This window comes from Salmo trutta, chromosome 32 (genome assembly GCF_901001165.1).
Source record: "Salmo trutta chromosome 32, fSalTru1.1, whole genome shotgun sequence".
Lineage (NCBI taxonomy): Eukaryota > Metazoa > Chordata > Actinopteri > Salmoniformes > Salmonidae > Salmo > Salmo trutta.
Genome location: NC_042988.1, coordinates 40,704,966 through 40,717,775, shown reverse-complemented (window position 1 = coordinate 40,717,775; position 12,810 = coordinate 40,704,966). Strand labels below are relative to the sequence as shown.

The window sequence follows — 12,810 nt, the reverse complement described above, 5'->3', positions numbered from 1 at the left end:
TCCTGATGTGAAGCTGAAGCGACTAGGAGACTTCCTGGACTGGAGTCTGACCACCATCTCTCAGGCCAGTGACCAGACCATGGGAGGTACTGTAATCCTGGACGGGGCCCTGCAGTCTCTGGTATGACACACACACACACAGTTTGTCTGTCCTCGAGTGTGTGTGTGTTGCAGTGAGCGAGGCCTAGTTTACAAGAGCCTACATGTACGGCTGCCATGTTCGTGGGCGATCATAGCCTTGTGGGTTGGCAGGTGTTTAGTGCTGCACCTGTTGTCAGGTTTACGACTTGAGGGAGGGAACGTGAAAGGACATGCCTCTGGTGGTAATTAGCTAGCTGGTCACAGACCTGTTTTAGGAACTGGTATTCCAGATCCCCAGGGGTTGGCTATACAGCCCAAACAGATCTGGATCAGTGTAGTAGTCTATAGATTATGCCGGTAGTCCGTACCAGTGTGGTAGTCTATAGATATACTGCTGGTAGTCAGTACCAGTGTGGTAGTCTATAGATATACTGCTGGTAGTCAGTACCAGTGTGGTAGTCTATAGATATACTGCTGGTAGTCAGTACTTTACAGTGTAGTAGTCTATAGATATACTGCTGGTAGTCAGTACTTACCAGTGTGGTAGTCTATAGATATACTGCTGGTAGTCAGTACGTTACCAATAGAGGTGCTATGGCCCTACCTGCCCACACTAATCCCCAGTCCCTCACTCTCTTCCACTTTGTCTTTAATGTCTTAATGTCCTAATGTCTTAATGTCCTAATGTCTTAATGTCCTAATGTCTTAATGTCCTACGTTGTGGTTTCACCAACCACCTTGATAAAACAGTATATTTTAGTACATTTGTTTTCAGGTCAACTCTTGTGTTTGTGTCAGTCTAAGAAGCTAATTTAATCAACCCTCAAGCCAGCAGTGTATCAAAGTAATATTATTGGCGTTGAAACTGGCGCTACGTGTTTACAAACGGTCTCTCCTTCTCTCTGTGCTCTGTAATATGACTGGGAGGGGAAACCGGCTTGTCTCTCTCTATGTGGCGCTCAGAGCGTTTAAAACTGGCTCTGTGTGTTCTGACGGCCCCGAGGGGCTTCAACGGGCTCTAGTAAGATCTTTGTTTTGCACAGTTGCCTTTTGAATTTGGCCACGCAGCAAAACTTTAAAGAGCCGCTGAGAAATGGGGAGTGAGAAAAGAGACAGAGAGAATGGCATTAGAAGAGAAGTTAAAATGAACCTTTATCACACGGCAGTCCTCGCTGCAACATGTAATGACATCCAGAAGGTAGAGGTTAGTGGTGATTTAATCCCAGACTACATGTAATGACATCCAGAAGGTAGAGGTTAGTGGTGATTTAATCCCAGACTACATGTAATGACATCCAGAAGGTAGAGGTTAGTGGTGATTTAATCCCAGACTACATGTAATGACATCCAGAAGGTAGAGGTTAGTGGGGATTTAATCCCAGACTACATGTAATGACATCCAGAAGGTAGAGGTTAGTGGGGATTTAATCCCAGACTACATGTAATGACATCCAGAAGGTAGAGGTTAGTGGTGATTTAATCCCAGACTACATGTAATGACATCCAGAAGGTAGAGGTTAGTGGTGATTTAATCCCAGACTACATGTAATGACATCCAGAAGGTAGAGGTTAGTGGTGATTTAATCCGAGACTACATGTAATGACATCCAGAAGGTAGAGGTTAGTGGGGATTTAATCCCAGACTACATGTAATGACATCCTGTCTCTCCTCTCTCACTCTCTCTCCTCTCTCTCCTCTCTCTCCTCTCTCTCCTGTTTCTCCCCTCTCTCCTGTTTTACCTGTCTTTCCTCTGTCTCCTGTCTCACCTCTCTCTCCTGTCTCACCTGTCTCACCTGTCTCCCGTCTGTCTTCAAGGCCCAGCTATTCAAGCATGGCAAGAGAGATGACTTTCTCCAGTACGGTAAGAATGTCCTTCAATAGTTGCTTTTTGATCAGCAATTTGACTTCATCCATTGTGATAAGTAGTTGTCTTACCTCCTTTATCCATTGTGATAAGTAGTTGTCTTACCTCCTTCATCCATTGTGATAAGTAGTTGTCTTACCTCCTTTATCCATTGTGATAAGTAGTTGTCTTACCTCCTTCATCCATTGTGATAAGTAGTTGTCTTACCTCCTTCATCCATTGTGATAAGTAGTTGTCTTACCTCCTTTATCTGTTGTGGATAAGAGCATCTGCTAAATAAGTTAAATGTAGGTGATCTTCTGATGTTGACTGATTGACTGGCTGTAGGTGATGGTGTAAACTACACCCCTAACATCACATTAAACCAGTCTCTTTCCTGTAGTGTTTTGTCTTACCAACGTAGTGGTGAGCACATTATTAAACCAGCCTCTTTCCTGTAGTGTTTTGTCTTACCAACGTAGTGGTGAGCACATTATTAAACCAGCCTCTTTCCTGTAGTGTTTTGTCTTACCAACGTAGTGGTGAGCCCATTAAACCAGCCTCTTTCCTGTAGTGTTTTGTCTTACCAACGTAGTGGTGAGCCCATTAAACCAGCCTCTTTCCTGTAGTGTTTTGTCTTACCAACGTAGTGGTGAGCACATTATTAAACCAGTCTCTTTCCTGTAGTGTTTTGTCTTACCAACGTAGTGGTGAGCCCATTAAACCAGCCTCTTTCCTGTAGTGTTTTGTCTTACCAACGTAGTGGTGAGCACATTAAACGATGTGACACAGATTCTTCACCTGGTGGCGAGATCACCTGGTGGCGAGGTCACCTGGTGGCGAGGTCACCTGGTGGTGAGGATTCTCCACAGCACGCTGTCTCGCCAAAACAATGATGTGGTTAGATTGTTAACGTAGCTACAACGAGCTGTGGCTCAAAGCAGCTTCATAAATAGTTTCAGTCAGACATTCACACTTGACATACAGAGTTGAAATATCTAGCCAATACATTTTGAGTTGAATATCATTGCTTGTAAACTTCAGAGCTGTGACGATGTACAACCTCATATTAGTAGTAGTCATGTGTCCTGCTCCAGAGTCTACACATCCTGGGTGCAACGTCATCGTCTGACTGGCTGCTTCTCTGGCCAGCTCTCATTGGCTCCTGCAGATGATCACCGTTCTGAAGAGTTGTCGTAGCACATCTCACACTACAAGAGCATTTCAGATTTGGTGCCGATAAAATGTAAAGAAATATTGTGATGGTTCAAAGAGGAGATGGGTGGCCCTCAGACTGCACCTCTGTCCCGCGTCGGTGATGGTCACACGCCCTGAGTAGGCAACGACATGAGGAGTTTGTCTCCAATCTCCAAAACTTGTGTGGGACGGCTAAATTATATGCCGGGTTTAACCAGTGGTGCTGCAGTGTCTGGACCACTGTAGTGTTACCATGGTACTAGTGTGTGTGTGTGTGTGTGTGTGTGTGTGTGTGTGTGTGTGTGTGTGTGTGTGTGTGTGTGTGTTCCTCAGCTCCAGTGGTGCTGCAGTGTCTGGACCAGTGTCATGTGGCAGAGAGCAGCCAGGCTATGCTGAGGAAGCTGGGGGTCAAGCTGATACAGAGACTGGGTCTGACCTTCCTCAAGCCCCGACTGGCCAAGTGGAGGTGAGATGCGTGCGTGCGCACACACACACACACACTGAGGTAGGAGTCAAGCTGATACAGAGACGGTCTAACCTTCCTCAACCAGTGGAGGAGACCCAGTCCCTAGATGTTCATTTGGGAGCCTTTGCACGCCGTTGAACGTTTCTTAAGGGAAAGCTGGTCTCACTGTGTTGAGACCTTGTATGTTTGCTTGTCATTCAGGTACCAGAGAGGGAGTCGCTCCCTGGCAGCCAACCTGTCTCTGTCCCAGTCTGGCTCCACAGTAGAGGCTGTTAGCCCAGACATGGAGACCCAGAGCCAGGAGGAGGACTATGATATCCCAGAGGAGGTGGAGAACGTCATCGGTCAGTCAGCGTTACTCACTCTCTCCTCTCTCGTTCTCTTTCTCTCGTTCTCGCCCTCTCTCTTTTTCTCTCTCTCTCGTTCTCTCAGCTCTCTCTCTCGTTCTCTCAGCTGTCTCTCTCTCGTTCTCTCAGCTGTCTCTCTCTGGTTCTCTCAGATCTCTTTCTGGTTCTCTCAGATCTCTCTCTCTGGTTCTCTCAGCTCTCTCTCTCTCTCGTTCTCTCAGCTCTCTCTCTCTCTCGTTCTCTCAGCTCTCTCTCTCTCTCGTTCTCTCAGCTCTCTCTCTCTCTCGTTCTCTCAGCTCTCTCTCTCTCGTTCTCTCAGCTCTCTCTCTCTCTGGTTCTCTCAGCTCTCTCTCTCTGGTTCTCTCAGCTCTCTCTCTCTGGTTCTCTCAGCTCTCTCTCTGGTTCTCTCAGATCTCCTTCTGGTTCTCTCAGATCTCTCTCTCTGGTTCTCTCAGCTCTCGCTCTCTGGTTCTCTCAGCTCTCGCTCTCTCGTTCTCTCAGCTCTCGCTCTCTCGTTCTCTCAGCTCTCGCTCTCTCGTTCTCTCAGCTCTCGCTCTCTCGTTCTCTCAGCTCTCGCTCTCTCGTTCTCTCGTTCTCTCAGCTCTCGATCTCTCGTTCTCTCGCTCTCGCTCTCTCGTTCTCTCAGCTCTCGCTCTCTCGTTCTCTCAGCTCTCGCTCTCTCGTTCTCTCAGCTCTCTCTCTCTCGTTCTCTCAGCTCTCGCTCTCTCGTTCTCTCAGCTCTCGCTCTCTCGTTCTCTCAGCTCTCGCTCTCTCGTTCTCTCAGCTCTCTCTCTCGTTCTCTCAGCTCTCTCTCTCTCGTTCTCTCAGCTCTCTCTCTCTCGTTCTCTCAGCTCTCTCTCTCTCTCGTTCTCTCAGCTCTCTCTCTCTCTGGTTCTCTCAGCTCTCTCTCTCTCTGGTTCTCTCAGCTCTCTCTCTCTCTGGTTCTCTCAGCTCTCTCTCTCTCTGGTTCTCTCAGCTCTCTCTCTCTGGTTCTCTCAGCTCTCTCTCTCTGGTTCTCTCAGCTCTCTCTCTCTCTGGTTCTCTCAGCTCTCTCTCTCGTTCTCTCAGCTCTCTCTCTCTCTGGTTCTCTCAGCTCTCTCTCTCTCGTTCTCTCAGCTCTCTCTCTCTCTGGTTCTCTCAGCTCTCTCTCTCTCGTTCTCTCAGCTCTCTCTCTCTCGTTCTCTCAGCTCTCTCTCTCTCTCGTTCTCTCAGCTCTCTTTCTGGTTCGCTCAGCTCTCTCTCTCTCGTTCTCTCAGCTCTCTCTCTCTCGTTCTCTCAGCTCTCTCTCTCTCTGGTTCTCTCAGCTCTCTCTCTCTCTGGTTCTCTCAGCTCTCTCTCTCGTTCTCTCAGCTCTCTTTCTGGTTCGCTCAGCTCTCTCTCTCTCGTTCGCTCAGCTCTCGCTCTCTCTCTCTCGTTCTCTCAGCTCTCTCTCTCTCGTTCTCTCAGCTCTCTCTCTCTCGTTCTCTCAGCTCTCGCTCTCTCTCTCTCAGCTCTCTCTCTCTCTCAGCTCTCGCTCTCTTGCTCTCTCTCCCTCGTTCTCTCAGCTCTCTCTCTCTGGTTCTCTCAGCTCTCTTTCTGGTTCTCTCAGCTCTCTCTCTCTGGTTATCTCAGCTCTCACTCTCTCTCTCTCGTTCTCTCTCTCTCTCGTTCTCTCAGCTCTCGTTCTCTCAGCTCTCGCTCTCTCAGCTCTCGCTCTCTTGCTCTCTCTCCCTCGTTCTCTCAGCTCTCTCTCTGGTTCTCTCTGATCTCTCTCTGGTTCTCTCAGCTCTTGCTCTCGTTCTCTCAGCTCTCTCTCTCTCTCTCTCTCGTTCTCTCTCTTGATATGTCTGAAGTCAGCATCCTTCTCATTGTCTCATTGGTTTTAAGGCCTGTATCTTATGTTCAGTTGAGAGTGCAACATCCTGAACTACTTGACCAATAACAACACAGATTTACATGTTCTGTTGCAAAACATTTTGTTTTGTGCCCTACTGAATTTGACCCACATCAGGTCTGTTAAGGTGTTCAGTCACAGCTATTCAGGTAGTGACTCTCTCTCTGTCTGTCTGTTATGGTGTTCAGTCACAGCTATTCAGGTAGTGACTCTCTCTCTCTGTCTGTCTGTTATGGTGTTCAGTCACAGCTATTCAGGTAGTGACTCTCTCTCTCTCTGTCTGTTATGGTGTTCAGTCACAGCTATTCAGGTAGTGACTCTCTCTCTCTCTCTCTCCTCTCCTCTCTCCTCCCTCTCTCTCTCTCTCTCTCTCTCTCTCTCTCTCTCTCTCTCTCTCTCTCTCTCTCTCTCTCTCTCTCTCTCTGTCTGTTATGGTGTTCAGTCACAGCTATTCAGGTAGTGTCTGTCTGTCTGTCTGTCTGTCTGTCTGTCTGTCTGTCTGTTATGGTGTTCAGTCACAGCTATTCAGGTAGTGACTCTCTCTCTCTCTGTCTGTTATGGTGTTCAGTCACAGCTATTCAGGTAGTGACTCTCTCTCTCTCTGTCTGTTATGGTGTTCAGTCACAGCTATTCAGGTAGTGACTCTCTCTGTCTGTCTGTTATGGTGTTCAGTCACAGCTATTCAGGTAGTGTCTGTCTGTCTGTCTGTCTGTCTGTCTGTCTGTCTGTCTGTCTGTCTGTCTGTTATGGTGTTCAGTCACAGCTATGCAGGTAGTGACTCTCTCTGTCTGTCTGTTATGGTGTTCAGTCACAGCTATTCAGGTAGTGACTCTCTCTCTCTCTGTCTGTTATGGTGTTCAGTCACAGCTATTCAGGTAGTGACTCTCTCTCTCTGTCTGTCTGTTATGGTGTTCAGTCACAGCTATTCAGGTAGTGACTCTCTCTGTCTGTCTGTTATGGTGTTCAGTCACAGCTATTCAGGTAGTGACTCTCTCTCTGTCTGTCTGTTATGGTGTTCAGTCACAGCTATTCAGGTAGTGACTCTCTCTCTGTCTGTCTGTTATGGTGTTCAGTCACAGCTATTCAGGTAGTGACTCTCTCTCTGTCTGTTATGGTGTTCAGTCACAGCTATTCAGGTAGTGACTCTCTCTCTCTGTCTGTCTGTTATGGTGTTCAGTCACAGCTATTCAGGTAGTGACTCTCTCTCTGTCTGTCTGTTATGGTGTTCAGTCACAGCTATTCAGGTAGTGACTCTCTCTCTCTGTCTGTCTGTTATGGTGTTCAGTCACAGCTATTCAGGTAGTGACTCTCTCTCTCTCTGTCTGTTATGGTGTTCAGTCACAGCTATTCAGGTAGTGACTCTCTCTCTGTCTGTCTGTTATGGTGTTCAGTCACAGCTATTCAGGTAGTGACTCTCTCTCTCTCTGTCTGTCTGTTATGGTGTTCAGTCACAGCTATTCAGGTAGTGACTCTCTCTCTCTCTGTCTGTTATGGTGTTCAGTCACAGCTATTCAGGTAGTGACTCTCTCTCTGTCTGTTATTTCACAGAGCAGCTGTTGGGTGGGCTGAAAGACAAGGAGACCATCGTGCGCTGGTCTGCTGCTAAGGGGTGAGAGCCTTGTTGTCACGTTGAATAACAATGATAAACACTAAGCGTCTGTCTTTCAGAAGGCAGGATGATGGCTATAGGCAGGAGCACTGAGTTATGTCTGTCATGTTGATGTAGTACAGAATAAATGTGGCACCTGAACAGACAAAACACCTAAAAACCAGAAAAGTGCCTATAGGGAGGATCCCTCATGTTGATGAAGTACAGATGAATTGCTCCGATAGGATCCAACATGTCTTCCCTCTTCTCAGTATTGGGAGGGTGACAGGGAGACTCCCCAAGGAGCTGGCTGACGAGGTGGTCGGATCAGTGTTGGACTGTTTCAGGTAACAACTGGTTCATTTGCAGCTTTGCCGTGTTATGTTATGCTATTTGTCTGTGCCACTGGGGAACATCTTATCAGACAATATACAGATATATGTTGAGGTAAACTCAGAAAAAAAATAAACGTCCTCTCACTGTCAACTGTGTTTATTTTCAGCAAACTTAACGTGTAAATATTTGTATGAACATAACAAGATTCAACAACTGAGACATAAACTGAACAAGTTCCACAGACATGTGACTAACAGAAATTGAATAATGTGTCCCTGAACAAAGGGTGGGTAACAGTATCTGGTGTGGCCACCAGCTGCATTAAGTGCTGCAGTGCATCTCCTCCTCATGGACTGAACCAGATTTGCCAGTTCTTGCCGTGAGATGTTACCCCACTCTTCCACCAAGGCCCCTGCAAGTTCCTGGACATTTCTGGGGGGAATGGCCCTAGCCCTCACCCTCCGATCCAACAGGTCCCAGACGAGCTCAATGGGATTGAGATCCGGGCTCTTCGCTGGCCATGGCAGAACACTGACATTCCTGTCTTGCAGGAAATCACGCACATAACGTGCAGTATGGCTGGTGGCATTGTCATGCTGGAGGGTCATGTCAGGATGATCCTGCAGGAAGGGTACCACATGAGGGAGGAGGATGTCTTCCCTGTAACACACAGCGTTGAGATTGCCTGCAATGACAACAAGCTCAGTCCGATGACGCTGTGACACACCGCCCCAGACCATGACGGACCCTCCACCTCCAAATCGATCCCGCTCCAGAGTGCAGGCCTCAGTGTAACGCCTATTCCTTTGACGATAAACGCGAATCCAACCATCACCCCTGGTGAGACAAAACCGCGACTCGTCAGTGAAGAGCACTTTTTGCCAGTCCTGTCTGGTCCAGGTACGGTGGGTTTGTGCCCATAGGCGACGTTGTTGCCGGTGATGTCTGGTGAGGACCTGCCTTACAACAGGCCTACAAGCCCTCAGTCCAGCCTCTCTCAGCCTATTGCGGACAGTCTGAGCACTGATGGAGGGATTGTGCGTTCCTGGTGTAACTCGGGCAGTTGTTGTTGCCATCCTGTACCTGTCCTGCAGGTGTGATGTTCGAATGTGCCTATCCTGTGCAGGTGTTGTTACACGTGGTCTGCCGCTGCGAGGACGATCAGCTGTCCATCCTGTCTCCCTGTAGTGCTGGCTTAGGCGTCTCATAGTACGGACATTGCAATTTTCTTGCCCTGGCCACATCTGCAGTCCTCATGCCTCCTTGCAGCATGCCTAAGGCACGTTCACGCTGATGAGCATGGACCCTGGGCATCTTTCTTTTGGTGTTTTTCAGAGTCAGTAGAAAGACCTCTTTAGTGTCCTAAGTTTTCATAACTGTGACCTTAATTGCCTACCGTCTGTAAGCTGTTAGTGTCTTAACGACCGTTCCACAGGTGCATGTTCATTAATTGTTTATGGTTCACTGAACAAGCATGGGAAACAGTCTTTAAACCCTTTACAATGAAGATCTGTGAAGTTATTTGGAGTTTTACGAATTATCTTTGAAAGACAGGGTCCTGAAAAAGGGACGTTTCTTTTTTTGCTGAGTTTATTAAAGCTCCCAAACAGTAATTCTGATTCCCATGTAAAATAACCCTTTGCGTGATTAAAATATCACCCATAATTTTTTATGGGGGGATAGAATTGCTTAATTATTTTTTTGTTTTAATCTCTTTTCCTCTCATGGCAAACTACCAGGAAGTTTATAAAGACAGGTTGAGTGGGCGAGGAGCTTATATTCATGAGCTGGCCTTGACCGACAGGTCTTTGAAACATTATGGAACTTAGATGCAGTGTTGCTGTAAAATCATCTCAAGCTACAGTGGGGGAAAAAGTATTTGATCCCCTGCTGATTTTGTACGTTTGCCCACTTACAAAGAAATGATCAGTCTATAATTTTAATAGTAGGTTTATTTGAACAGTGAGAGACAGAATAACAACAAAAAAATCCATAAAAAAGCATGTAAAAAATGTTATAAAATGATTTACATTTTAATGAGGGAAATAAGTATTTGACCCCTCTGCAAAACATGACTTAGTTCTTGGTGGCAAAACCCTTGTTGGCATTCACAGAGGTCAGACGTTTCTTGTAGTTGGCCACCAGGTTTGCACACATCTCAGGAGGGATTTTGTCCTACTCCTCTTTGCAGATCTTCTCCAAGTCATTAAGGTTTGGCGTTTGGCAACTCGAACCTTCAGCTCCCTCCACAGATTTTCTATGGGATTAAGGTCTAGAGACTGGCTAGGCCACTCCAGGACCTTAATGTGCTTCTTCTTGAGCCACTCCTTTGTTGCCTTGGCCGTGTGTTTTGGGTCATTGTCATGCTGGAATACCCATCCACGACCCATTTTCAATGCCCTGGCTGAGGGAAGGAGGTTCTCACCCAAGATTTGACGGTACATGGCCCCGTCCATCGTCCCTTTGATGCGGTGAAGTTGTCCTGTCCCCTTAGCAGAAAAACACCCCCAAAGCATAATGTTTCCACCTCCATGTTTGACGGTGGAGATGGTGTTCTTGGGGTCATAGGCAGCATTCCTCCTCCTCCAAACACGGCAAGTTGAGTTGATGTCAAAGAGCTCCATTTTGGTCTCATCTGACCACAACAGTTTCACCAGTTGTCCTCTGAGTCATTCAGATGTTCATTGGCAGACTTCAGACGGGCCTGTATATGTATTCTTGAACAGGGGGACCTTGCAGGCACTGCAGGATTTCAGTCCTTCACGGCGTAGTGTGTTACCAATTGTTTTCTTGGTGACTATGGTCCCAGCTTGACATCATTGACAAGATCCTCCCGTGTAGTTCTGGGCTGATTCCTCACCGTTCTCATGATCATTGCAACTCCACGAGGTGAGATCTTGCATGGAGCCCCAGGCCGAGGGAGATTGACAGTTCTTTTGTGTTTCTTCCATTTGCGAATAATCGCACCAACTGTTGTCACCTTCTCACCAAGCAGCTTGGCGATGGTCTTGTAGCCCATTCCAGCCTTGTGTAGGTCTACAATCTTGTCCCTGACATCCTTGGAGAGCTATTTGGTCTTGGCCATGGTGGAGAGTTTGGAATCTGATTGATTGATTGCTTCTGTGGACAGGTGTGTTTTATACAGGTAACAAGCTGCGGTTAGGAGCACTTCCTTTAAGAGTGTGCTCCTAATCTCAGCTCGTTACCTGTATAAAAGACACCTGGGAGCCAGAAATCTTTCTGATTGATAGGGGGTCAAATACTTATTTCCCTAATTAAAATGCAAATCAATTTATAACATTTTGCGTTTTTCAGGATTTTTTTGTTGTTATTCTGTCTCTCAATGTTCAAATAAACCTACCATTAAAATGATAGACTGATCCTTTCTTTGTCAGTGGGCAAACGTACAAAATCAGCAGGGGATCAAATACTTTTTTCCCCCACTGTAATTTGGTGAAACACAAAGCAACATAAAAAAAAAATTACAAAATCACGCTGTAATTTTAGAAATACCGACAATTAATTTGTTCGTTAGACATGGTGGGTTCTTTTTCTGTCTGTAAAATTAATTATGCGGGAAACTGCGGTGGACACGCCTTTTTATGCGCAAGTATTGATATAATAACATATTGAAGTAAAGCTTGGAGTCAGGTGATGATATGGTGTGTTGTCCTCCCACTACCACTCAGGTAACATGCAGGTTAATAAGGTACAGATGAAATAAGTTGTGATGAACTTTACAGGGAGGTGAAAGTGCACAGTGATGAGCTTGATGTTCTTTTACCAATAAATATCGACGGTCTTTTTCTGGTGACATGATGATCGATGTTTGACTGCCATTTGTCAAATAAAAATATTCTTGCTTTTATCCATAATAATTTCTTGTAGACCAGCCTACCTGCACTGTATGTGTCAGCTGTTGTCTAGAGCGCAGGTGTCCAGACCAGACACAACTATCAGTAGAGGTGAAAAGGCCATGGAAACACTATCAACTTTTACATTTTTATTCGGTACATGAAAACTTCAGCATCAATTTTGTCTGCACTATGACATCACACACTGATTTGTATCAGCAACAGGACCGTTTGCTGGAAACATACTACTTCCGGGTACAATGCACATTTTCTTTATGCAGATTCTAGAATATTCACATGAAAATCTGTTGCCAATTGATGGAACACTAGCTAGTGATGTAACAAATAAATATGATACATCTCCCGTTTGGCAAGTCTCTTGTGATGCGGTTCACATGTGTTGACATGACAACGGCGTTGGCGTTTTGAATGACCCTTCCTTCTAATTATATTTGCTGACATCCTACAGTCACATTTTGGCACCAGCAGAGTAGCTATCTAGTTATATCAGTCACGCCCCTCTGCAAACACACCTTCTCCGATGTTGCTTACAAGGCGTAACTTATGACAATTAGGTAAGAGAATATCATGTTACCATTGGTGTATTAAAATGAGAGTTGGGATGATGTCCCCCTATCACTTTAATAATCCCTCCTCCTGAATCCAAGTGTTTGACATGGGGGAGGGGACCAGTAACTTTATCAATGTAGAAGCAACAGTCATTTTTCATACTTTGGTTGTCACACTTTGACCTGGTTTCATCCAAATATCATTCAATTTGATGAAAACCTGATTTTGACTGTTCATGACCGTTTTTAAGGTAGTTTTTGCGGAGCTCAGGTCAGTTTTGCGGAGGTCAAATGTCATCCTTGGTGTGTGTTCTTGTTCTAGTTTCCAGGAGACGGACAACGCGTGGCATGGAGGCTGCTTGGCTTTGGCAGAGCTGGGGAGAAGAGGCCTGCTGGTGCCCTCTCGTCTCCCGGACGGTACGTAACAAAACCCTGCACACACAGCTAGCTAGAGCGGCGTGCGGGAGCTTCTTGTATTTGAACTACGACACAACATGTCGTCTGTACCTGCAAAGCAACCCCCTTCCCTTCCCATAAACCCTCAGTCACAACAGCCATACAGAACAACAATCCCTGGATGTGTGAGTGAACTACACTTCCCTTCCCATAAACCCTCACAGTCACAACAGCCATACAGAACAACAACCCCTGGATG

The 12,810-nt window shown here is 46.3% G+C and overlaps 1 protein-coding gene across 5 annotated transcripts in view; it reads left to right on the top strand.

Annotated features, from left to right (window-relative positions):
* Nucleotides 1-12,810, top strand: part of tbcd (tubulin folding cofactor D) — a 92,738-nt gene that overhangs the window by 10,531 nt on the left and 69,397 nt on the right. For 3 of the 5 annotated variants that reach the window (XR_003871285.1, XM_029729120.1, XM_029729118.1), the window contains exons 9-14: nt 1,898-1,943; nt 3,456-3,588; nt 3,790-3,932; nt 7,357-7,417; nt 7,669-7,743; nt 12,478-12,572. Coding sequence is in view for 4 of the 5 variants with exons in the window: in XM_029729120.1 (XP_029584980.1) it covers nt 1,898-1,943; nt 3,456-3,588; nt 3,790-3,932; nt 7,357-7,417; nt 7,669-7,743; nt 12,478-12,572 (553 nt within the window). In the remaining variant the exon portion in view is untranslated. The remainder of the gene's footprint in view (nt 1-1,897; nt 1,944-3,455; nt 3,589-3,789; nt 3,933-7,356; nt 7,418-7,668; nt 7,744-12,477; nt 12,573-12,810) is intronic. The other 2 variants (XM_029729117.1, XM_029729119.1) reach the window with 2 other exon arrangements.